The sequence below is a fragment of the Leucoraja erinacea genome, chromosome 29, assembly GCF_028641065.1.
Source record: "Leucoraja erinacea ecotype New England chromosome 29, Leri_hhj_1, whole genome shotgun sequence".
NCBI lineage: Eukaryota > Metazoa > Chordata > Chondrichthyes > Rajiformes > Rajidae > Leucoraja > Leucoraja erinaceus.
The window spans coordinates 6,357,194-6,380,217 of NC_073405.1; the positions used below are offsets into that span (position 1 = coordinate 6,357,194).

Below are 23,024 nucleotides of genomic sequence, written 5' to 3' on the forward strand. Positions count from 1 at the left end.
AGGCCCAGTTCCACAGCTGACGCATCATGGCTGATGAATCCAGGACTATTATGTGGTCGGCGTGTTGGATCAGGAGACGGCCGGTCGCCTGGTCCATTACCAACGCCGCCAGATTACGACAAATACGAGGGCCTCAAAATGGTACTCCTGCGTACCTTTGGGCTCAGCCGCTGGGACGGTGTTGCCTCGGCGACGCAAGCCATTGGTGCTCATGAGTGAAATATTCACCCTTATGGACGGTCATCAGCCCTGCCTTCTCTTCGAACACGCCTTCTTGGAACAGATGCTGGATGACATCCGCCTGCTTCTCACTGGTGAGGATTTTGCTGCCCCCCCCCCTGCAGTTAGCAGAGCGTGCAGACAAACTCTGGCAGTCCAAGGTGGTTTGATCGATCGGGTGTTGGAAGTGCCCTGGAGGGCCCAGAGACCAGGCCCTGCGTTCACCCGTAGTTCAGTGGCACCGCCTTTCCCGAGAGACCCTGGTAAGGGGCCCTTCCGGGTGCTGCAGCATGGACTTACAACTTTTGATTTGGACATGGGGGGTCGGTGTGAGACTGTGTCGGTGGCTCGTTTGAAGCCGGCCCATGTTGACCTTAGTCAACCTGTGCTGGTGGCCCAGCCTCGTCGTCAAGGTCATGTGGCTGGGTTTGGCGGGAAGGAGTCGTCACGGGGTTTAGGAGTGTGCCCTGGTATATATAATGAACCCCGGGTTAACCTTCCCCCATTCGCGTGTGTGTTGTTCTCTTTACTTTGTCAATAAAGATCTCTTTGTTTCACCATGCATGGCTTGCTTATTCGCCCGCCATAACATTTTAGGAACAAATATACGATAGTTGACAGTTAACCTCTGGGGCCTGTTACAAGTTTTTATTTTCAGTTTGATTATGTATTCTGCCCTAATTTTCCATCATTGCTACTTTTATTTAATAATATGCTTCACACATTACTACAAATGAAGTGGAAAAATGATTGAAAATTTGTGTAACTATTTGAATAATTGACAAGTGTTATGCTTCTGATGTGCAAAAAGATTATCCCTAAAACAAAGCAAGTCAGATTAAGTTTCATCAGTAGTTTTTAATGTTAGTTGACCACCTAACCCACTTTTTGAGGCTATGAAACTTGACACTATCAGAAACTAACCATTCTTAAGGAAGTGGAGACTTGTTTTCCTCATCTGAAAGCTATGGCATTTGCTGATTGTTCCTTTTGTGAATAGATGTGAGAGCATTCATAAACACAGGAAGCCCAGTGCAGCTGCAGAGTTAAGGATAAATTGAACTTCATTGGCTACATTTAAGATTGAAATGAAACTCTATGAAAAAGACAGTCAAAGAATTGGACTGATATTGGACGTACAAAAGTGACATTTTGACACCTTTTAGTAGCATAATATATTAATGCTTTGCTTAATCCGTTGCAAACTTGAAGAACAGAAACTATCGTGAATGTAATGGAAAGGTATCCAAAAAAATATCACGGTCATATTTATACAGTGTTGGTGAGACCATACATACAGTATTGTGCATGATTTTGGTTCATTTTCCTAAGAAAGGATATTGTTTGAGACAGTCCAAAGGGGAATCAACTGGCTAATGCCTTAAAAATATAATGGGTTGCATCTGTATTCTTTAGCATTTGGAAAAATAAGAGGAGATCTTACTGTAACAAATATGGTCACAAAAGGAAGCACTGAGATCCATCAGGAGCAGGAGAGTTTTGAGTGAAGTTACACATTTCCAAGATAAAGAACTTGTCTTTTAAAACAGAGGTACATAGAAATTTCTTCTTGCAGAGGTTAGAGAATCTCTGGAATTTCTCACTATCCTAGAGAGTTACGAAGGTAGCTTTTAAAAAATATTTAAAATGTAAGTAGAAAAATCTTTGAAAGATTGGAGTGTTGAGATCCATGGGAGTCTGGTACAGAGGATTGGTTGAGGCCAGAGATATAACTGCCATGGTCAGTCTGAATGGCCTTGTCCTTCTATGATCTTGTGGTATTCCAAATTAACCAACCATATTTGTTTTAATATTTAAGAATGAAGGAATTGGCACTTATATAATCACTTTCATATAATCACTCGGTCAAATCAACATATTTAAAATGTAGGTGCCACTGTCATTAAAGTAAAGAAGGTGTTTGAATACTACAGAGCCTCAAATATATTTGTGAATTTGTTTACATGGTTCACAGAGAAATATAAACTGATGCAAGAAAGTTATTGGTTTAGGTTTAATTTTATTATTGTCATTGGTAGTGATGTACAATGAAAAGCTTTGTTGTGTATGCAAACTAACCAGATCAGATATACCATGCATAAACACAAGTCAAACTCAAGTACAATAGATAGAGCAAAGGGGAAGATACAGAATACAGAATAGAGTTCTCAGCATTGCAATGCATTTTATCAAATCAGTTCCATTGACAAAGTCCAATGTCCACAATGGGGTGGAGATGATTCAGAATTTATCCCAGCTTATGGAAGGATCATTCAGAAGTCCGATAACAGAGGGGAAGAAGCTGTTCCTGAGTCAGGTGGTACATGCTTTCAAGCATTTGTAGCTTCTGTTGGATGCGATCAGAGAGTAGAAGGAACGACTTGGGGTGGGACGTCTTCGATTTTGTTGGCTGCTTTTCCGAGGTGCTGTGAAGTGTAGGTGGAGACAATGATGGGAAGTCTAGTCAGTATGATGTTAAATTAGCTTTGTGGCAAACATTGCAAAATGCACAATTTCTTTCATAGAGCATCTAATCCAAATAGGCAACTGATTCTTCAGGGGATACATACCTTCGCTCAGCAAACATCTCCCCAGTGTATTTCCAGCTATATACTAAATCTGTATGATTGTGAAACAAAAATTATGTTCGACAGATTTTAAAGTTGCAAACTAAATCCATTCAGATCCAATATTATAAATATATATTGAGTAGTAAAATGAATCAAAAGTTAAAAGGCCCTTTGTTTGGCAGATATCGAGCATGAAACATACTCTCTCTTTAATTAAACATTTCAACAATATATTAAAGAATGCCCATTGTGAGTAAAATTATTCTTTTTTTTTTTACATTGCAAGTACTAGATCTGTATCTTGAAAAACTCTCCCTGTTGTAAACTTTAAAAAAGTTAATTGATGTAATCACGATATTATGCATTATCTGATAACAGACCTGATGGCAGTTATGGCTGGAATTTGTGATAAATACTTTAAAAGTGGTCAGTTGATGTAGTAATTTGTTTTTCTTCCAGGGATTAACTTCCTTTACCATTGCTGACGTGTCTTTAACTCCCGAGGTCTTAAGCTATATGGTTCCCACCCCATATCTGCCTCTCTCACTCTCATTTTTTTTACATTTAAAATTCCCCTTTCTAATCTGTTTTTGATTTTAAAATGTTTAGCTTAGTTGATATAGTATCTACTTGTATCCTTTTCAACAATGTTCCACAAAAGTGCCATGGGATGTTTCACACATTACAGGTGCTTTATAAATGCTGTATCCCTCCATTGGATTCAAATTAATGTAATTAGAGTCTCAAAGCTAGGGGTGTTGGCCTGGGAAATGGTGCTGACGTTACTCATGTCCTGCTAATCAATTTGGAAGGTTTTGAAAAGAAGCATGTGATATATCTCCAGTGCTTTGAGGTACTTTATTCATGTGTATTGTTTTACAGGTCTGTTATGTTGCTGCAAGTAATAATGTCATTATTCAGTTGACGGTATATACGACAATTAAATACTCTTGCTCTCTAGATGAAGTAAGAAGGAGAAAAAGGGGATAACTTTTGCCTGGTTTGAGATCATGATCTTCAAACACATTTTTCCAAAAATGGCTTATGTCTAAACCAGCACATTGAAGGTAACTGTGAATATTATCATTGACGAATGCCTTCGTTAAGGGGTGACTCTCGAGATGTCAGAAGAATTCCTAGGGTCATCATGAACATTTATTTTCAATTAGTGGTATTGTTCAGCAGGGGCAGGGAGGATCTTTGTTTTTCAGATGTTAAGCATTTTCTCGACTTATTATCTATTATAGTTTAGTAATGCAGATCAGATAAACTGGCAATGAGAGCACATGGCTGAACAAGGCAATGACAGAAGGTTGAGAATTTGACATATCCCACGTTTGAGTATAAAACCATGCTCTTTCAATCCTAGTTTTTGTTTGCATTGAGTGGTAATTCATTGTACATCTAAAATGTCTTGAGATAGACACAAATGCAAAGTAATTCAGCAAGTCAGGCAGCATCCTTGAAGAAAATGGGTAGGCGACATTTTGGGTCGGGGCCCTTTTTCAGATTGTAGAGCAGAAAAGTCTGAATTCAGTCTGAGGAAAACTCCCGTCCTGAAACATCGTCCATCCATGTTCTCCATGGATGCTGCTTGACCCGCTAGTTACTCCAACATTTTGTGTCGCACCATTATTTCCTGAGTTTCAAGGTGTCGTAGCTACATTTTTCCTGCAGTACAATAAATTCATAGTCATTTATTTGAATGGCAAAATAAGTTTTAAAAATAACAGGTAAAAGTGGCAGCCATATTTTACGTACAACGTTTAATCCACATTAAAATAATTTCTCTAGAATGTTTTGGTTTCTCGGAAATAACTGCACCAATAAGAAGAATAACTTAACATTTTTAATAGTTGTATATGGAAACTTGTTTTAAGAAAGTATTTCTGTGTCTTTTGTATCTTGTAGGATCTTTGGCCCCTGTTTTTAGTAAATACCTATTGAAAGCAAACCTGCAGGACAAGCTTCCCAGAAAGCTGTGAGCTAAAGCTGGCTCCCTTATCCTATTAGCAAATTAATTGACAGAAACTTTAGTAGGTCCAGTAACATGAGCTTGTTTACCCACTAGAATACGACCAATTTGCCTGAAGCTTGCTGCACCCTGACTATGTGAATATGTCTTCAGATTACACAACCAACTGCTTATAATTTTTTTTAAATGGTGCACATGTTCGTATTTCATAGAATTTGCAATGATAAATTTAAATGCGGAGTATTTAATGCAATATATTTGTATTAATAACTTTCAAGTACACAAACTTCAATGACAAAATATCACAGAACAATCAGCAAATCACAAAGGACACACAGATTTAAAAAAATCTAAAATTTGAATAATCATAACTAAGTATTAAATAGGAAATGGTCAAATCCATTTGCTTCATGTAGGGAGACAAGAGTCTGCAGAAACTGGAATTTAGAGCAACGAATGAAAATGCTGGAAGAATTCGGCAGGTCAAGCAGAATTTATGGAGTCTAAGGAATGGTTAACAATTCAAGTTCATAACATGCATGGAAACTGAGCGTGTACATGAAGGATATGGTTTTGGGAAGTAATAGGTGGGGTAATAGGTGGAACCAGATAAGGAGGGATGGTGGCGGAGAGGACCATGAGGGGTAGTTGATAGGAAAGAAGAACCATAGGAGAAGAAACCATAGAAAATAGGTGCAGGAGTAGACGATTCGGCCCGTCGAACCAGCACTGCCATTCAATATGATCATGGTTGATCATCCAAAAACAGTATCCCGGTCCTGCTTTCTCCCCATAATCCTTGATTCCGTTAGCCCTAAGAGCTAAATCTAAACCGAGCCACATAGGTATGTCAATGACAGGTAGATGGAACGGCATGGAGGGTGATGAGTCTAGATGACCAGTGGCAGTATGGAAAAGGTGAACAAACAGAGAGAGGTTCCTGGGTGCACTGTTAAAAGTAGGAAAGGAATGCAGAGAATGGGTTACCCGCAATTGGAAAATTCATTGTTGACATGATTGGTTTGTAGGCTACTTAAGCATACCATGAGGTGCTGTTCCTCCAGCAAAGTGGAGATTCTGGAGAAAGCGCTTGTTTGCAAACTGCAAAACAGTAGCATGCATGATTGCTCAAATATGGTGGACATGGTGCAGTGCCTGAGAATGAACAAATCATGTAAGCTCCTTGAAGACCTGACTATGACCATAGAAGGCCCCTTTGCCATGACCCCAAGGGTTGGGACTGAGATGCAGGAGAGACCAGCGGTGGGGCAGAGGCAATTGGCGCACAGGGTGGGGCGGGAGTATCAAGCACGAAGGGTGTGTCTGGGGATGGGAATGGTGTCTCCATCTGCAGTGAGTGGGTGGAAGGGGACTCCTTGGACAATGAGTCAATGGATGTTCTCGTTCCCCCTGACGCCTTTCCACTCCTACCAGTTATTCTACCAGGTGTCATTTGTAACATAGTTGGTTGTAATTTAATGTCTGACTAGTTTGGTGATTTTGTAATATGGAGGTGGGTGTCACCACGGTTTAGGTTTTGTTTTGTTTTGTATCATGCACGTAATTAAATAAATTATTTTTGATATAAAAAAAAAGCTGGTTACCAAGCTCACGGAACTGGGTCTTTGCGCATCTCTCTGGAATTGGATCCTGGACTTTCTCATCCACAGACCACAGTCTGGTTGAATTGGCAGAAACACTTCTTCCTCATTAACAATCAGTACCGGAGCACCTCCAGGCTGCAAGCTCAGCCCCCTGCTCTACTCACTCTATACTCATGATTGTATAGCCGGACACAATGCGAACTCCATCTTCAAGTTCGCCAACTACACCATTGTTGGACGAATTACAGATGGTGATGATTCAGAGTATAGAAGTGAGATCGACTGATTGACCAAATGTTGCCAGCACAACAACCTGGCTCTCAATATCAATAAAATCAATGAACTGATTGTGGACTTTGGATGAGGAAGTATGGGGACCCACAAACCTGTTTGGTGGGGAGAGTCAAAAACTTCAAATTCCTGGGCGTGCATATTTCCAAAAATCTTTCCTGGATCCAGCACATTCATGCTATTATAAAGAAAGCACATCAGTTCTATTTCCTGAGAAGATTTCGGAGATTTGGTATATCAGAGAGGATTCTCTTAAACTTCTGCAGGTGTGCAGTGGAGAGCATATTGAATGGTTGCATCACAGCCTGGTTCGGCAGCATGAATGCCCAGGAGCGAAAAAGACTGCAAAAAGTTGTGAACACTGCAGAGACAAATACCGCTCTGACCTCCCACCATCAAAGGGATTTACCAGAGTCGCTGCCTCCAAAAAGGCAGCCAGCATCATCAGAGACCCACACCACGCTGGCCATACACTCATTTCGCTCCTGCCATTTGGCAGAAGGTACAGGACCATCCTGAAAACTGTAATGTCCAGGTTCAGGAACAGCTTCTTCCCTACATCCATCAGGCTATTAAATACTACAACCTCAAATAAGCTCTGAACTACTATAGGCTATTATTGTTATTGCACATTAATTGTTTGTTTTTTTGTGTGTGCGTGTGTGTATATATATATATGTATATCTATATTACTAAAAGTCTGATCTTGACCGCTTTTGGCCCACTGCTGCGATTTCCGAGAGAACGCCGCCACCTACGGCCGTCATGTTTGGCCACCTCGCTCAGAAGCCCCCTCCGCCTTCCTGGACCAGAGGATTTTTCCCATCGATGAAAAATCAGAGACATATTAATGTTTAAAAAAAAATCACCATTCTCTTTGCTGCCCCTGCTGGAGGGAGGGGGTGGGACTATAAAACCAGGAAGTGGTGTACCTCACTCAGTCTCTGCAAGATGGAGGTCACACCTCTCTGAGCTCTGAATAACACTGAACACATGTCTACTCAACTGTGAGTGCCCTTAATGTGGTTTGAAAATGAAAATATGGTTGGTTTGACGTAAAAAGGCACTGCCTGCAAATGGTTGTTTGGGTTGAAGTAAAAAAGCACTCTCCCCCCCCACCCTCCCTCTCCTAAACCCCCCTCCCCTCCACACCCCCCTACCCCCTTCCCTACTCTCCCCTCTCCCCCTCACCTCACCCCCCTCTCGGCACCCCCCTCTCTCTCCCCCTCACTCACCCCCCTCTCTCTCCCCTCCCCCTCCCCCGGTCTCCCCCCCCTCTTTCTCTCCCCTCCTCCCCACCCCCTACCCCTTTCCCTCCACTCTCCCCCTCCCTGCTCCTCCCCCCCTCTCAGCACTCTCTCACCCCATCACTCTCACCCCCTCTCTCTCCCCCCTCCCCCTCTTTCCTCCTCTCCCCTCCCTCTTGCCCCCTCTTTCTGTCTCTGCCCCTCTCCTGCCCTCACCTAACCCCCCCCCCACCCCCCCCCACGCTAGATCCCTCACCCCAATGACACCCTCTCACGTAATGCTCGGTCACCTCCTCTCCCCACTCCCCTCTCTCCCCCCCCCTTCACCCCCCCCCCCCTTCACACTCCTCAACCCTCTCTCTCTCTCCCCTCCCTCTCTCTCCCCCTCCCTCCTCCCCCCCCCTCTCCCCTCCCCCTCCTCTCTCCCCCTCTCCCCTGCCCCTCCCCTGGGGGCTCTGCCCTCTCCCTCTCTCCCCATCCACCCCCCCCTCTCACCCCCCCCCCCTTTCCCGCACTTTCATCCCCTGGCTCCTCTAGATGTGACTGCACTCCTCCTATCTCTCAATGTCCTCCGTCTCATCCCTCACCCCTCCCCTTGGACCCCTCCCTCCCCACTCCCCTCCCCGCCCCCTCCCTCTCCCCTCTTTGCCTCTTCTGGCCCTTACTCTCTCTGCCCACCACCTCTGCCCTCTCTCTGCCCTCTTCTCTGCTGACTTCTACCCCCCTCCCCCCCCCCCCCACACGCACGTGACCCAAGTTGGGTGCTATGCGTCAGTAGATAGGGTGGTTATGGGGTAAAATAGTGTGCAAAACGCTTAATAATATTTACCCCAAGGGACGTAATAAGCGTGTGTGCGGGGGGGGGGGGGGGGGACTCCCACGTATCTGTCACTGTCCTCACTGGATATTATTAGTGTGCGTGACGCACACATGCCCTCCCCCCCCCCACAACCGCACGTTTGGGGGATTATACACAGACCTCACTTTCATGTATTCTGCCACTATCCCTCATTTACTGAGTATGTCTCTCCCTCAAAACTGTATATATACACACACTTTCATTCCACCTCTCTCCATTTTTCCCCCATCTCCGTTTTTTTTATTTCCAGTGTACCTTGAGTCCATCTGCCATCCACCTCACCTCCCTCACATTACACCACCTTTACATCATTTTCCCCCATTTCCCCCCATCTGCATCTCATCTCCTTTCCCCATAATGCTTCTCCCTTATCACTCACCTACTCATTACTTATCAAGATTCCAGCACCAGGGTTGTCCAAATTCCTTATCAAGGGTAATCAGGAATTAGCATGCCCTCCCCCCCCCACAACCGCAACAGACCCAACTGTCTTGCACTACTCACCCTCTATGAGTATGTCTATCTAATATACACACACTGAACTTTTTTTCCCTGCTTTTTTTTTTCTGCTTGAGCTTTTTCCTATCCCTCCCACCCACCTTACACTTATTACATCTTTTCCTCTTTGGTTCCATCTGCCCTCAGTTTCCCATAATGATTCCCATTATCACCATCATTACTTATCAGATTCCAGCACCAGTTGTCCTTGTATCAGGAATTAGCACCCTCCAGCAACTGTCTCCACTCACATCCTCTCCTTCCCCCATCTAACTCCACCTGCTTTTTTTTCTGTCTGCTTCTTCCTATCACCCACCTACCACTGTCTCCTAACTCCACCCATTCCCCTCCCCCACCTGGCTTCAAATTCCTGTCATCCTTCACCCCTCCTTGGTGCATTCATCACCTGCTGGCCCCTATCTCACCTGGGCCCTTCTCTTTATTCTGGCTATCTCCACAGCCAGCTAATGCAGAGTCTTGGCCAGAAATGTCACACATTCCTTCCCAACCCGCAGATACTGCTTAATTGGTACCAGCTGTTTATTTTTGCTACATGATTCAGCATTTGCAGTCCCTTATATCCTAATAATCAAAGCTCTGTTTTGGATGAATGCAGCACCTTTCACCTCTCTTATCTAAAACTAATTCTGAGCCCAGATCTCAACAAGGGCTTATTTTCAATTCAATTCCAAGCATGCCCGAAAGCAATGGATGATTTTTCTTAAATAACATAGTTGGGATGGGGGTGTTTTTATTTCCTGCTGTTCATTTGTGTAATGGTCTGTCCAGTTTCTCAGTCTCTGTTTTTTGATGTCTTGAAATTTGATAGCTCCCTCTTTATCCCTTCTGCCTTCTGCTAAAATAGTAAAATGTATGTATTGTATTTCGTCACTATTTCAGTGTTGTCATTTAATAAATCAATAGCCCATTGTTGGTTCATTGAAACATTGAAAAGCAGGGGAAGATACCAATACCAACAAAGCTAACTGAACAAAGATTCAAGATCAACTGAAGGACTTTTCTGAGCTTTAAGTTTGGTGTGGATTAAGTAGGATAGTGCATTTTGAGTCTAAGTGACCAAGCCAACCATGCTCTGGGATTATTTGTTTCAAATCTATTTTACCATGAATCATAAGTAAGCAGAAATTAATTGCTGCTGCTGCTGCCTCCCTCCACTGGCTCCCGGTGTACTTTCGAGTTCATTTTTAAATTATTTTATTTGTTTTTAAATCTCTAAATGGGCTCGCCCCGCCTTACCTCTCTGAGCTGCTCCATCCATACGCTCCTGCCCGGTGCCTCAGGTCAGCTGATCAGCTGCTCCTGGAGGTACTGAGGTCTAAGCGGAAGCTCAGAGGGGATAGAGCCTTCTCTGTTGCTGCTCAGGCGCTATGGAACTCTCTGCTGTTGCACATCAGACAGGCCCCCTCACTGTCCATCTTCAAAACCAGTATTAAAACACATTTATATTCCTTGGCTTTTGATCCTGCTTGAGACTTTCCTCCTGTTTTACTGCTTTTAATGTTTTTAATTTTATTGTTTTTACTATCTCTTTTAATGTTTTTATTGTTGTGTAATAATTTCTTGTCCATGATTAGTCATGTACAGCACATTGTTGCAACAGTGGTTGTTTTTAAAGTGCTCTATAAATAAAGTTATTATTATATTATTATTCTAGGGAGTGCAGGAACAATTATTTGACCATGCAAATTGATTTGAAAAACTAAGTAATTGGTGCCTTACTATTTACAATTTTATGTTCTGGTTTAGACAAAATGCATCTCTGTATTACAAGCAGCATTTCCACTATTTATGCTCCCAACTCTCTGCTTATAGATAAATGGAAATGCTTTTTTGAATGATTTTCTGAAGTTGGCACCCATAAATGCATACACAATAGGATTGATGGAGGAATTTGTGTAAGACATACAATGGGCCCAGATTTTCACTTTGTACGTATAGTAATTCCTGATAAAGTTTGGAAGAAAAGTCTGTAAAAGGATATAAAACTGGATGGGACCCCAGCAGATGGCAAAGAGAAAGACCATAACTGCTAACATCCTGGAGATCTTTGTACGCATAGCCTCTGATCTTTCAGCAAGAAGCTGTACCTGCAAAACAGTTTTAGTTTGTGATTAGAAGCATGGATTGAGAAAGAACAATTTGTTCCATCAAGGGCATTCATTTTGTGGAACCTATCTTATTATAGTATATGCTAATTTTCAGAGAGAAAGCTTGGTGTAACTACTCACTCAAAATTTAATCCAAATTTAATTTGTTCTTGCATACCCTTCATCACAGTCCAGTGCAGTATAGTAAAAATTCATTTCACTTTGCACAAACATTGTGTAATCACAGAGAACAAACGTGAAAGTAGAGTTGGGATGATCACTTGCCTATGGAAGTTCAGTCCTGTATAAACTTGTCTTGCCAATAGCTAACATGGAAATGTTACCTTTCATCCATCCTTCCAAGTGACCCTTTGAGATTTCAATGTCAGCTCTCCAGCAGAAGTGGAACCAGAACAAAAGCATAAAATGAAAACAGAAAATACTCAGCAGATCAGGTTGCATTTGCGGGAAGAAAAACCGAGGCACAGTTTCAAATCAGAAATCCTTTGTCAGACTGAAAAGAAGACAATAGAAGCTTTTGAAGCTGCAGGCAGGATGGAAGAGAGAGATCTCTCTGATAGAGTAAACTGGGGTGATCTTGGGCATAAGCTGTAAACAGGTAAATGAGTGAATGCTTGTAGTTAGCGAGTGAAAACATGGACAAAGGAACCTGGAGAACCTAGAATCTCACCCTCTAACTGCTCTCATTCACTGATGAACCAAGAAATTGTTACCAGTAATGTGGTAATCCCTATAATCAGCCAGGTTTTAACCTTATCAAAAACCCATTACGGCTTTACAAGCTTTTTTTATCCTCAGTTTTGACGAAGGGTTGCTGATCTGAAATATCGACTGTTTCTCGTCTCACAGATGCTGCCTGGACCTGCTGAGTATTCCCAGCATTTTCTGTTTTGGTTTTAGATTTTCACCATTTGCAGTTTTTTTAAATTATAACAAGATAATATCTCCAGTATATTTTAAATCTATCAGACATACAGTATTTTATTGCTTGCAGACCCCCCCATTTAGTTTATGCGATTAAAATTTAAATCATTGATTAGACAATCCTTAACTGAGCCCAAAAAATATTCAATTTGAATTACCTGTAAAATAAATTATTTCTGTAAATGTTTAATAAAACAAATTATGTTGACTTCTTCCTTCTCTATCTCAACACGCCAATTATCTAGTTTTCATTCTTTCTTCCTGATTTCTCTTGTTTCTGATACTTTCTGCAAATCCTTTTTGCAGGAAATGCCAAAGGATTGTCAAAGCCAAACCAGAAACCTGGTGTTGGAATTTAGTACCATTTCAATTGAATGATCACCTCGGAAATTATTCAGAAATAGAGATTGAATCAAGTGTAATGGCTTGATGAGTACATTTCATGGGAGGCTGTTCCTAATGTATTCAAAGCACAAAATATTTAAATTAAACCAGTTCACAGAATTAAAATCTACCTGAAGGTTATTATCAATAGGCTCCACAGCTGGTTGTCCCATCTGATGTAGCATAGCTGTGTAGGACACACAGATTGTGGTGAGTGGCAGAAGATAAACAGCTAGGAAGTTATGTATAATGAAGGCCTTCTCAAGGGAAGCTGATGGAAAAGATTCACTGCAGTAAACTTGGGGCCCAAACCAGTATCCATTTTGAATCTTCTGATAGATAGCCACTGGTATGGACACGATAAAAGAACCTACAACAGTTTGCAAAAGGTTAGCATAATAAATAAAGGGATTCTTTATACTTCACTCCACAAAGTTTTCATTTGATATTTTGTCTTAATAGTCTTAATTATTACTTTAAGCTCATAGAAATGATCATATTATTAAGTGACAATGATGAAATAGCCGTTTACATATAACAGAAGAATATCTCAGTGCTGCACACATCAAAAGTGAACGTAAATGCCAGGTCACAGACTGGGAAACTACAGGGAGCTGTTTGACTAAAGGTTTGTTCAAAGCAGTGAACTTTAGAGTGTCTGAAAGGAAGAGACTTCAATTGGAGATATTGATTAATTTAGGTAGTGCAAAATGATAAGGTTAAACATGGTAACATCGAAAATAGGTGCAGGAAGAGGCCATTTGGTCCTTCGATTCTGCACCACCATTCATTGTGATCATGGCTGATCATTCACAATCAGTAACCCGTGCCTGCCTTCTCCCCATATCTCTTGATTCCGCTAGGTTAGCCACGGATTTGGGGAGAAAACGCATGTAATCAATACATCGTCTTATTTTACAGTTTAATGTGGTTTATCTATATTGATCTGTACTTTGAAGGAATAATATTGAGCTATATGATTGTTGTTTGCTTGGGAAAGATTGATTCATCCTTTTTTAAGTTAGTCGGAAAATAATAACTGATATTTTAACGAAGCTAATGAATTAAAAAAGATGAGGTAGAAACTCACTTTTCCCAAAGTGCTTGTTGATATGAATCAATTCTTATTATCAGTAAATGGTTCTTTCCACAAAGTAAATATTTCATAATATTTGACAATTGAATCAGTGACTTCTGGGAAAAAAAGTACTATCCAAACATTTTCAGCATTAAGTATTTTGTTCTTGGCTTACCAATCCATATCGCAAGGCTGATGCCCAAAGCCACTCGCGGGGTTCTATGCCTCAAGGATCTGAGTGGATAAACTGTCACGTACCATCTGTCCACACTCATTGCAGTCAGTGTAATACATGTTGCCTGTACTGATACCTGCAAGAACAAAGAGTACATATCTGAAAGCTAGGCCAACAGAAAGCATTTTCACCAACAGGATTGTGCTGAATTATGCAAGGTTTTGTTGATCGCGTGCAATGAATAAATAATTACAAACAGTTTGAACTTCACAAGATAACTATTTGTCCAAACCTAGATCCCTGTCCTCCATTTCAACGTTAGCAAAAGCAGTAATCGGCATTAAGAACTTATCATTTATCACTTGTCAGTGATAGTGTTTTTATACAAAAACAATGACTTTATTACAGTTAGTACTACATATTAATATACAAACAAACAAATTAGGAGCAGGGGTGTGCCACTCAACTACCAAAGCCTGTGTTACTATTTAATAATATGGGAATATAATATTCTGGAGCAGGTGAAGACCAAAAGGCCTGTGTGCCTATACCATTTATAAAGGCCATGACCGATCCATTTTTGGCCTCAACGCCTCTATCCTACTCTCCCAGTACTCGTCGATTCACTTCTTGTCTCTGTCTTAAATGGCCAACTCTTTATTCCAAAACAATGACCCACCCCTAGTTTTAGATATCACCCATCTGCAGTGCTAGGGGAAACACTTTCAGTTTCTACCTTGTAAAATCCCCCCAGAATCTTATGTTTCCACAATATCACCTCTCACCCCAGAAAGTATAGATCTAACCTGCTCAACCTCTTCACTTATCAACCATTCAGTCCCAGGAAAGAGCCTTGTGAACCTTCTCAGTGTTGTCTCCAATGCAAGTATATCCTAATTTAAATATGGAGATGAAAACTGCTGTTGTAATCAACATGTGGTGTCACCAGCACCCTGTAAAGTTTCATTAAACTTTCCCCATCTTTATATTCAGTAAACTTTCAATAAAGGCCAACATTTCATCTGTCTAATTACTTAGTGAACCCACAATCCAACCCTTGGTGTTTTATGCACCAGGTACCCCAGATCCCTTTGTACTGCAATATTTTGCCACATCATTTCCTTTAAATCATAACTTACTTTTTCATTTTTCCTACCATGCATTTTCCCACGTTATATTCTACTTGCCGACTTCTCACCTATTCACTTAACCACTGAATATTACTTTGTTGTCTCTTTTTACTAATTTACTAATCCATCTGCTGAACATTTATGACAATCTGAATTCAACCTCGACTCCACATTCCCATCCACCCTACTAAATATCCCATTATCTTAAAAATATTTGGTTTCTGCTTTAATCACCCCTTCATCAAGAGAATCTCAAAGACTTGCAACTCTCCAAAGGAATGGATGTCACTCCATCTCTGTTATTCATAAACAGTGACCCCTCGTTCTAAATTCTCCAACAAGAGGGAACATTCTCTCCGCATTCACTCAGAATCTCTCAGGAATGTTTCAATCAAATTCCCTCACACTTTTCTTAACTCCCACAGATGCAGATAGCCTGTCAAACTTCCTATCCCTTAGTGCAATAAACAATTTCTGAACTGCTTCCAACAAATCCTTCCATAAATAAGGAGATCAATATGGTACACAGTACTCCAGACATGTTCTTTCCAATGCACTACATAAATGAAGCATAATTTTTTTCGCACTGCTGTTAAATGCTGCATGTTCAGAACTTTGGTGCCAGACTGGAAGATTTTCTAGACTATTGGTAGTTATGTCTTTATACACTGCCTATGACTATGCCTATTAATATCCCAATGTTTTTTAAATCTACTATTTTTTTAGATGTAACACAGTGGCATAATACTTTTTCCAGTCAACCCAGTAAGTTTAAAGGGTAGGCGAGAAACAGAACCAGGTGAGTTTCAAAGGAGCCTGGGGAACAGGGCCTTTGATCTCAAAAGGAGTACAGGAAATAAAACCAGTGTGTTTAAAGAGAGTCCTGGAAACGGGGCCCCAACGAGTTTACAGGGAAGCACGGCAAACATCATCCAATGAGCCAGTGCTGAACCATCGGGATTTCCAAATAATCAAATAGTAGATTATTATTGTTTTATCAGTATATAATAGTCTTTGTAATACATGCACCAGCACAACCAGATCCCTCTTTAGCCCTCTTTAGCCCACTAGCTGGAGTAACTCAGTGGGTCAGACAGCATTTTTGGAGAAAAGGAATAGGTGACATTTTGGGTCGAGACCTTTCTTCAGACCAAAAACATAGAAAAATAGGTGCAGCAATAGGCCATTCAGCCCTTCGAGCCAGCACCGCCATTCAATATGATCATGGTTAACATCTAAAATCAATACCCCGTTCCTGCTTTGTCCCCATTCCCTTGATTCCTTTAGACCTAAAAGAAGGGTCTTGACCCAAACCTCATCTATTTCTTTTCTTCAGAGATGCCGTCTGACCCGCTGAGTTACTCCAGCTTTTTGTGTCTATCTTCCCTTTCACAAAACTGCTTTGACTCTGACCGATTATCTGAAATATTAGAACATCTTTGATAACAGCTTCCGTCATTTTACCAATGTCAGATATTTAGCTAACCGGCTTATAACTTTATGTTTCTATCTCCTCTTTTTGATTAAATTAATTACATTTATTTTTAATCTAATGGATACTTTGGGAAGATAAAACATTAAACCTATTCACAGGCCATTCTTTTAAGACCCTAGGATGAAGTCCATCAGGATCCAAATACCTGTCATCTTACAGTTCTGACAATTTATTTTGTGCCACTTACATGATGAAGCTATTTTCTTCTGGATTCCTCTCTGCCCAACATTTCATGAATTACACCTGGGATGTTATTGTATCCTCTACGGTGAAGACTGATGCAAAGTACCTGCTTAAATCATTGGACTAATGCTCTGTTACTTTTTAAAATATCTATAGGAATACCTGTGGAAGTTTTACACATTTTTCTTATTTCTGATAAGCTTCATCTCAAAATTCTTTAGCCCTTTTGAATCTTTCCGTAATTCCTTGCTTTTTTTTAAAATCTTCCATCCAATCTTGTGATCTGCCAACTGTGTTTACACAATATTTGCTTATAAATAAAGTTTAATACTATCTCTTAACTTTTTTTGTTTTTCCACAAATGGTGGATTCTCCCTTATATATTTCTTTGTCAGAGTGAATTTCTTCTGTGAATATTGGTAGGTTATTCTACCATGGTAAGATTTGCAAGTGGGTCCATTCCTATGCTTGTCCAATTTTCATTTTAAAATAAGGAATCATAGCAATATGATCAGAAGAAGGAACTTACCTAACCCACATATATTGAGGAAAATTAAAGCTAGTCTACTATCAATTAGCTGTGATCAACTAAGAACATTACATGGATAGGCTGGAATTATTTTCGCTGGAGCAAACATGACCTTATGCAGTTTTATTTTCAGCAGGGTCGCCGGGGTCGAGGCCTTTCTACAGACTCTTCAGGCATAGGTTTAAGGTAAGAGAGGAAAGATTTAAAGGGGACCTAAGGAGCAGGATTACTGAATTGCACACTGAACGTGGTAGTGAGTTGCCAAGGGAAGTAATTACATTTAAAACACATTAGGACAGGGCTATGGATAAGAAGGGTTTAGAGGTATGTGGGCAAAATATAGGCAAGTGAGACAAGCTAAGGAACGCACTTTGATCGGCATGGATGAGTTGACTATTCCTTCGCAACTGAAATGTTCTTTTTAAACATGCTCTAGCCACTAAACTCATCAGTGAAAACACAGTGCTATTGCATTGATTAGCCCACAGCAGATGGTGCTCTCCAGCTGTCTTCTTGAGGATACTATTACAAATGAATTGGCTTTCTTTCCGTTAACTAAAATGGGTTTGCAAATGGGGGCGGGGGAATATACTCTCAGCCTTTTTGTAACTCTGTGTGAAATTCAGAAAACATTACATAATCACCTGGAACATATATAAATGGTATGAGTTGCCAAGGGAAGCAATTACATTTAAAACACATTTGGACAGGGCTATGGATAAGAAGGCCTGTTGAATTGAATTGAAAGAATCTGATGTTTAAGTTCCTGACCAATTGGCTTTACAAAATTCTCCTCGCAAATAACTGGGGGATGTTCTACCCCACTGGCAGAACAGTACACCAGAGGAATACAAGCAGGAAGCTGTGGCAATGGGAGTCTTGAGCATTGATCCCAGACTTCATTAGGTCTCATGGAATCTGATCAAACATGGTAATCAGGAGATTTGCTTGCCTCTTTTAGTTAACGTTGAGAATATTTGATCTGTTAAAGCCTAGGAGACCATCCATCTGTCTTGTGTTTTAGAACGACCCAAACCTATATCCAGGTTATTCCAATTATAACACTGGCAAAAAAATATAGGGAGTTCCAGGATTTTAATTCCACTGTGAAAAGCTTCCTAATCAAGATGAAGTGCAATGAAAGAGTCATACTTCTGACTTACGAAAACTGAAAAAGTAAGCCTCTGCTATATTCAGATGCTATTAAAATGTATGTGCTTGGGACATGAGTGATGTGCTGACAAAATCATATTATTACCTATCCTTTATTAACTTGAAAAGTTGTTTTACCCACTGTATCCTCATAGACTAAAGCAGCGTTTCTCAACCTTTTTACCCTTGTAATAATTTTCATCTCAGGGAACCCTACATAAAAATTATTATATATTTATTAATATTATATCTTTATTAATCTCCTTCTTTCTCTTTCATAAACTTAAGGCAAACATAATATAATTTTTCTGATAACTGGTTTAAGCAAAAAAAACGTTTTTCTCAAGTTTATTCACAATGCAAAAAAAAAACTGAAATCAAACTGCTTGTTCAAAACTGAAGCAAATAAAGTCAAACAGAACCTTCGAGGAGAGAGAGAGAGAGAAAACAACACACATAAACTTTTCATAAACATACATAAATAAACTTTTGATAAACATTTATAAATTCATATAACATCCCTCAATGATGGGTAAAAATTACTAAATAGCGTGGGTGAATGAGGGACTGTGCGTGCACGGCAGGAAGCACAGACAGGACTGTGCATGCGTCTGTACTCGAATGAGTCCTTTGACGATACACAAATCCGTCACGTACAGCTCCTGTCCACTGACCACTAAAGGCCATTTCACACTGGCGCCTTATAGACGTCGCTAAATATGTTAAATGGATGTTGCTAAATATGCCGTACGTGTATAATAAAATTATGAATATGAAATTAAACACAAAAATGATTCAAAAATGCATTTACATATGATTAGCCTATTTATCGCTATTTCTCTCGGAACACTAGCGACCTCTCGGGGAACCCTAGTGTTCCGGGTGAACCTGGTTGAGAAAAGCTGGACTAAGGTGTTAAATGATTCCAGTTTTTCGCAGTGAGGGAGTTATTGCACTTTCCCTTTGCATTGGTAACGTTTCTACCATGGGAAGGTGTTATTGAAATAATCTTCTTACATTGAAATGGTGAATGCAGTAGATTACAATGAGAGTGTGGTGGCGAGGTGAATATTGAGCCTCGTATCAGAAGCAACTGCCAAATATCTGCACTGGATAATATTGAGCAACGCTTGTGGTCTGAACCCTTCTTCGGATTGATTGCAGGGGCCTAATTTGCTGGCTCTGGCCGAGGAGTTTCTCTCTTCTTGTTGTCTACCTTTCAGCCTGGCGTAAGTGCAGTTTCAGTTTTGCTAAAACGACGGAGACTTAATGCCCCCAATTAATTACTCTCTCTCCAGTGTACAATTCGGGCAAGCTCTACGACTGTTTTTTACTCCAGCTTTTTGTGGCTATTTTCGGTTTCCCCCTCAATAGGAAATCCATTATACTAGATGTTTATAGATTTATATAAATGTTTTATAGATTAAGATGAGAATATATGTTCTGAGACGGCACAAAGATCTTACTATTGTCACTGCATCTGTGACTGGTGGTTAATGATTAGCAGGGGACAAGGGAATCAAATGCCCTTATTGGGTCAATCGAAAAAAAAACGGGATGGCATAATGACAGGAAAGCTTACTTGTTGCATGTAGCTGACAAATTTACACATGAACTCCCCGAAAATCCAGCTTGGTAGAGGATACAGGACCGCAGTAAAAGGCACGCAGCACACCAGGAAGATAATATCAGTTGCGGCCAAATTTGCTGGAAAAAAGAAAAAGCTCAAAACAATTTAAATCTTGAAGAGGTTAGGAAAACAAGTCAAGTTGCTTACTGGAAACAAAGAACTCCAGATGCAGGTTAGGCACAAAGAATCTCGGTCTGAAGAAGGGTCTCGACCCGAAACGTCACAGATTCTTTTCTCTGGATAAGCTGCCTGACCCGTTGAGAAACTCCAGCTTTTTGTGTCTAGCTTCGGTTCAAACCATCATCTGCAGTTCCTTCCTGCAGATGCTGGCTAATCTACAAAAAGACAAAAGCGCTGTAGTTACTCAACGGGCCAAAAGAATCACCTATCCAGGCTATCCATGTTCTGCAGAGATGATGCCCGACCTGTTGAGTGAATCCAGCACTCGGTGTACTTTCAGGTTACATGCAATGCTGATGCTTAAACAATGCAATGCTGACATAATTAAGTAAATAAATTAGAATGTATTTCTCAGTAAGATCCATCTAAAGTATTATTATATTCCTTCTAGTTAACCTGTCAATGGGACCCGTCTTGCGCAGTGACCCGGTCTATCAGATTTCCAGTTATGAAACATCATGCTCTGCACAACTTCCACTGGTTCAATTTAATACAAAATATTAACTTGGAAAATGTATGTATACATTTGCTATTGTTTTTACAGGCACTGAACTCGATCGAATATACCTTGAAATTGTTCCTTTTTAATTAATTTAACGTTAATTTCAATTCAATTTATGTTTAGCGTGACTAATACTTTAATCATTCATGGCTAAACCTACACATATGCTGAATGTATATTAACGTCACCCATTCCTTCTCTCCAGAGATGCTGCCTGGCCCGCTGAGTTACTCCAGCATTTTGTGTCTGTCTTCGGTGCAAACCAGCCTCTGCAGTTCCTACCCACAGTGAACGTAAATCTACTAGCCGATAGATTATTCAGTAAACAAACACGTGGACCTTGTATTTACACATGGATCTTGTTACCTATGTAGAAATTGGTGACTGTTCGCATTTGTCTGTGCTTCATTACCACATAGATCACAAGCGAGTTTCCAGCGAGTCCAAACACCATCAGAATCCCGAAGCAGAGAGGTACCAACCAGGCGTCTATTAGCACCGGAGGGGTCGGGGCAGCTGTCGTGTTACTACAGATGTATCCCGGACAAGACCCGGCGATATATTGAAAGGATTCATTTATCGAGAGCTTCGTAGAAAAGTTCATGTTCTGCCGTAAAATAATAAAAACGCGATGCTGTTAAAATCACCACATTTACAAAGGAAAAAGCGGGTATAAATTGAACGTCACCCGAGAGCTCCGCGCAGGCTATTCTATCCTCCTCTTGTGAAGATGGGATTTTGAGTCCATTGATATCTGTCGTCCATGACCGATGGAACCTAGTCGGTTCTTTGCAACCTGCGATCAGAACCAGTCAGAGCAAAGGAAGGAGACTTGTGAAAACAACGTACCACGAGCACTGATGAGAAAGCCATGAAGTTGGCAGTGGCCATGTTACACTTATCCATTATGGACTCCTCTAGATGGCGATATTTGTTTGGTTTCTCAGGTAAGTTGCCCCGCTGAGAGTATTGACATTGTCTTCCACTTCCACCGCCTTTAATGAAGACAATGTCTGGATTCCACAAACTCCCATTTCTGTCAATAAAGATTGGCTCCGCATAGGCTTTAAACCCGAATCTAGTTTCAATAGACAATTGACAATAGGTGCAGAAGTAGGCCATTCGGCCCTTTGAGCGAGCTAGAATGTGGATGATCAGCCTCATGGCATATCCCGTTCCTGCCTTCTCACTATATCCCCTGACTCCGCTATTTTTAAGAGCTAAAATCTAACTCTCTCTTGAAAGCATCCTTAACATTTAAGTTTCCTCAACATTAGTTTCCTTAACATTCAATGCATCAACAATGCTACTGTGCCCGTGAATACGGGGTTGGTCAGGCAACGACATGAGGCACGGACCAGTGTCTCAATGGCCAAATCACACCTTCTGCAGCTTTGTTCATATTGGGTCTGGCAAAACGAATTGATTTTTGGCGACGTATAGGTTTGTTCTTCGTAAGAGTAGATTGCTTCAGGGATGTGAAACCCTTCATCCAACTGCTGGCAGGGGAATAACATTCCGCAGTACGCTGACGAGACTGGCTAGATCAGGGGTCGACAACCTTGTTCTGCTTAGGGGCCAGGACGCATGTCTGTGAGCGGATGGCGGGCCACATCTATCATGTGCCCTGGTTTATCGACAAACTCTTGACTACATCTTTAAATTACATGAATGAAAGATAGACACAAAGTGCTGGTGTAAAGCTGAGTCTCACGTTGCGAGTTGACACAAGAGGTACCCCGAGAGGCACCAGTCGCCCCGGGGCAGTCGCTCCCTTCAGTTTCCCAGCGGGTCGGGACTGGAGTTGGGAGGGAAAGGTGAGCAGGAGAGTAGGGTTATTTGCCGTTGCAGAGGGAGGGGGCAAGGTCGGTACAGTTCCCAGTCTCAGCTCCTGCCCAGGGGGTTGGCCGGAGACGTCAGGACCAACGGGACACCGACCCCCAGGCCCACTGCAAGCACGGAGAACCTAGAGACCCACAGTCAACAGCAACTCCAGCCCAGCCCCGCTCCAACTCCAGAGGAACCCGCTCCCCGATGGGCCGCTACGGCGACAAGTGGCAGTTCGCCCACAGCCCGAGCTGCGCCCCCCTCATCCGCCACCCCAAGAACAAGACGTACCTTGCACACCATCAGCTTCTGCCCCTACGGGGAGCGGGTTCCTCTGGAGAATTTAACTCGTGGTAATCACGTACAATTGTCGTAGCGGGAACGTCGGAACTCGTGGACGCAACTTAGCGACTCGTGGCCATAACGGCAGGTACCCGTGAAAC

General features: G+C 41.4%; 1 protein-coding gene across 5 annotated transcripts; it reads right to left on the reverse strand.

Moving 5' to 3' along the window:
• Positions 1-2,554: 2,554 nt before the first annotated feature.
• On the reverse strand, positions 2,555-22,544 carry LOC129711069 (G-protein coupled receptor 54-like). Of its 5 annotated transcripts, XM_055658439.1 has the most exons (9): positions 21,604-22,544; positions 21,121-21,361; positions 20,025-20,149; positions 13,954-14,089; positions 12,832-13,070; positions 11,312-11,371; positions 6,755-6,837; positions 2,790-2,838; positions 2,555-2,645 (listed from the first exon to the last, which is right to left on the reverse strand). In XM_055658439.1, the coding sequence occupies exons 1-7, from the start codon at positions 21,916-21,918 to the stop codon at positions 6,781-6,783; spliced, it is 1,173 nt and encodes a 390-aa protein (XP_055514414.1). In that variant the 5' UTR covers positions 21,919-22,544; the 3' UTR covers positions 2,555-2,645; positions 2,790-2,838; positions 6,755-6,780. The 5 variants fall into 5 exon arrangements, with proteins under 5 accessions (XP_055514414.1, XP_055514413.1, XP_055514415.1 ...); XM_055658438.1 differs by lacking the exon at positions 2,790-2,838 and having other exon boundaries at positions 21,604-22,543; XM_055658440.1 differs by lacking the exon at positions 6,755-6,837 and having other exon boundaries at positions 21,604-22,541.
• Positions 22,545-23,024: the final 480 nt, after the last annotated feature.

Excerpts from the sequence above, each read along its gene's own strand:
- LOC129711069 (XM_055658437.1), bottom strand. The coding sequence starts at position 21,918 with ATGAGGCTGATCATCCACATTCTAGCTCGCTCAAAGGGCCGAATGGCC. Across the intron at positions 21,362-21,603 it reads CTTTCTCATCAGTGCTCGTG|AACATGAACTTTTCTACGAA; the intron begins GTACGTTGTTTT and ends ATTTTACGGCAG. Across the intron at positions 14,090-20,024 it reads TTGTCAGCTACATGCAACAA|GTATCAGTACAGGCAACATG; the intron begins GTAAGCTTTCCT and ends TTGTTCTTGCAG.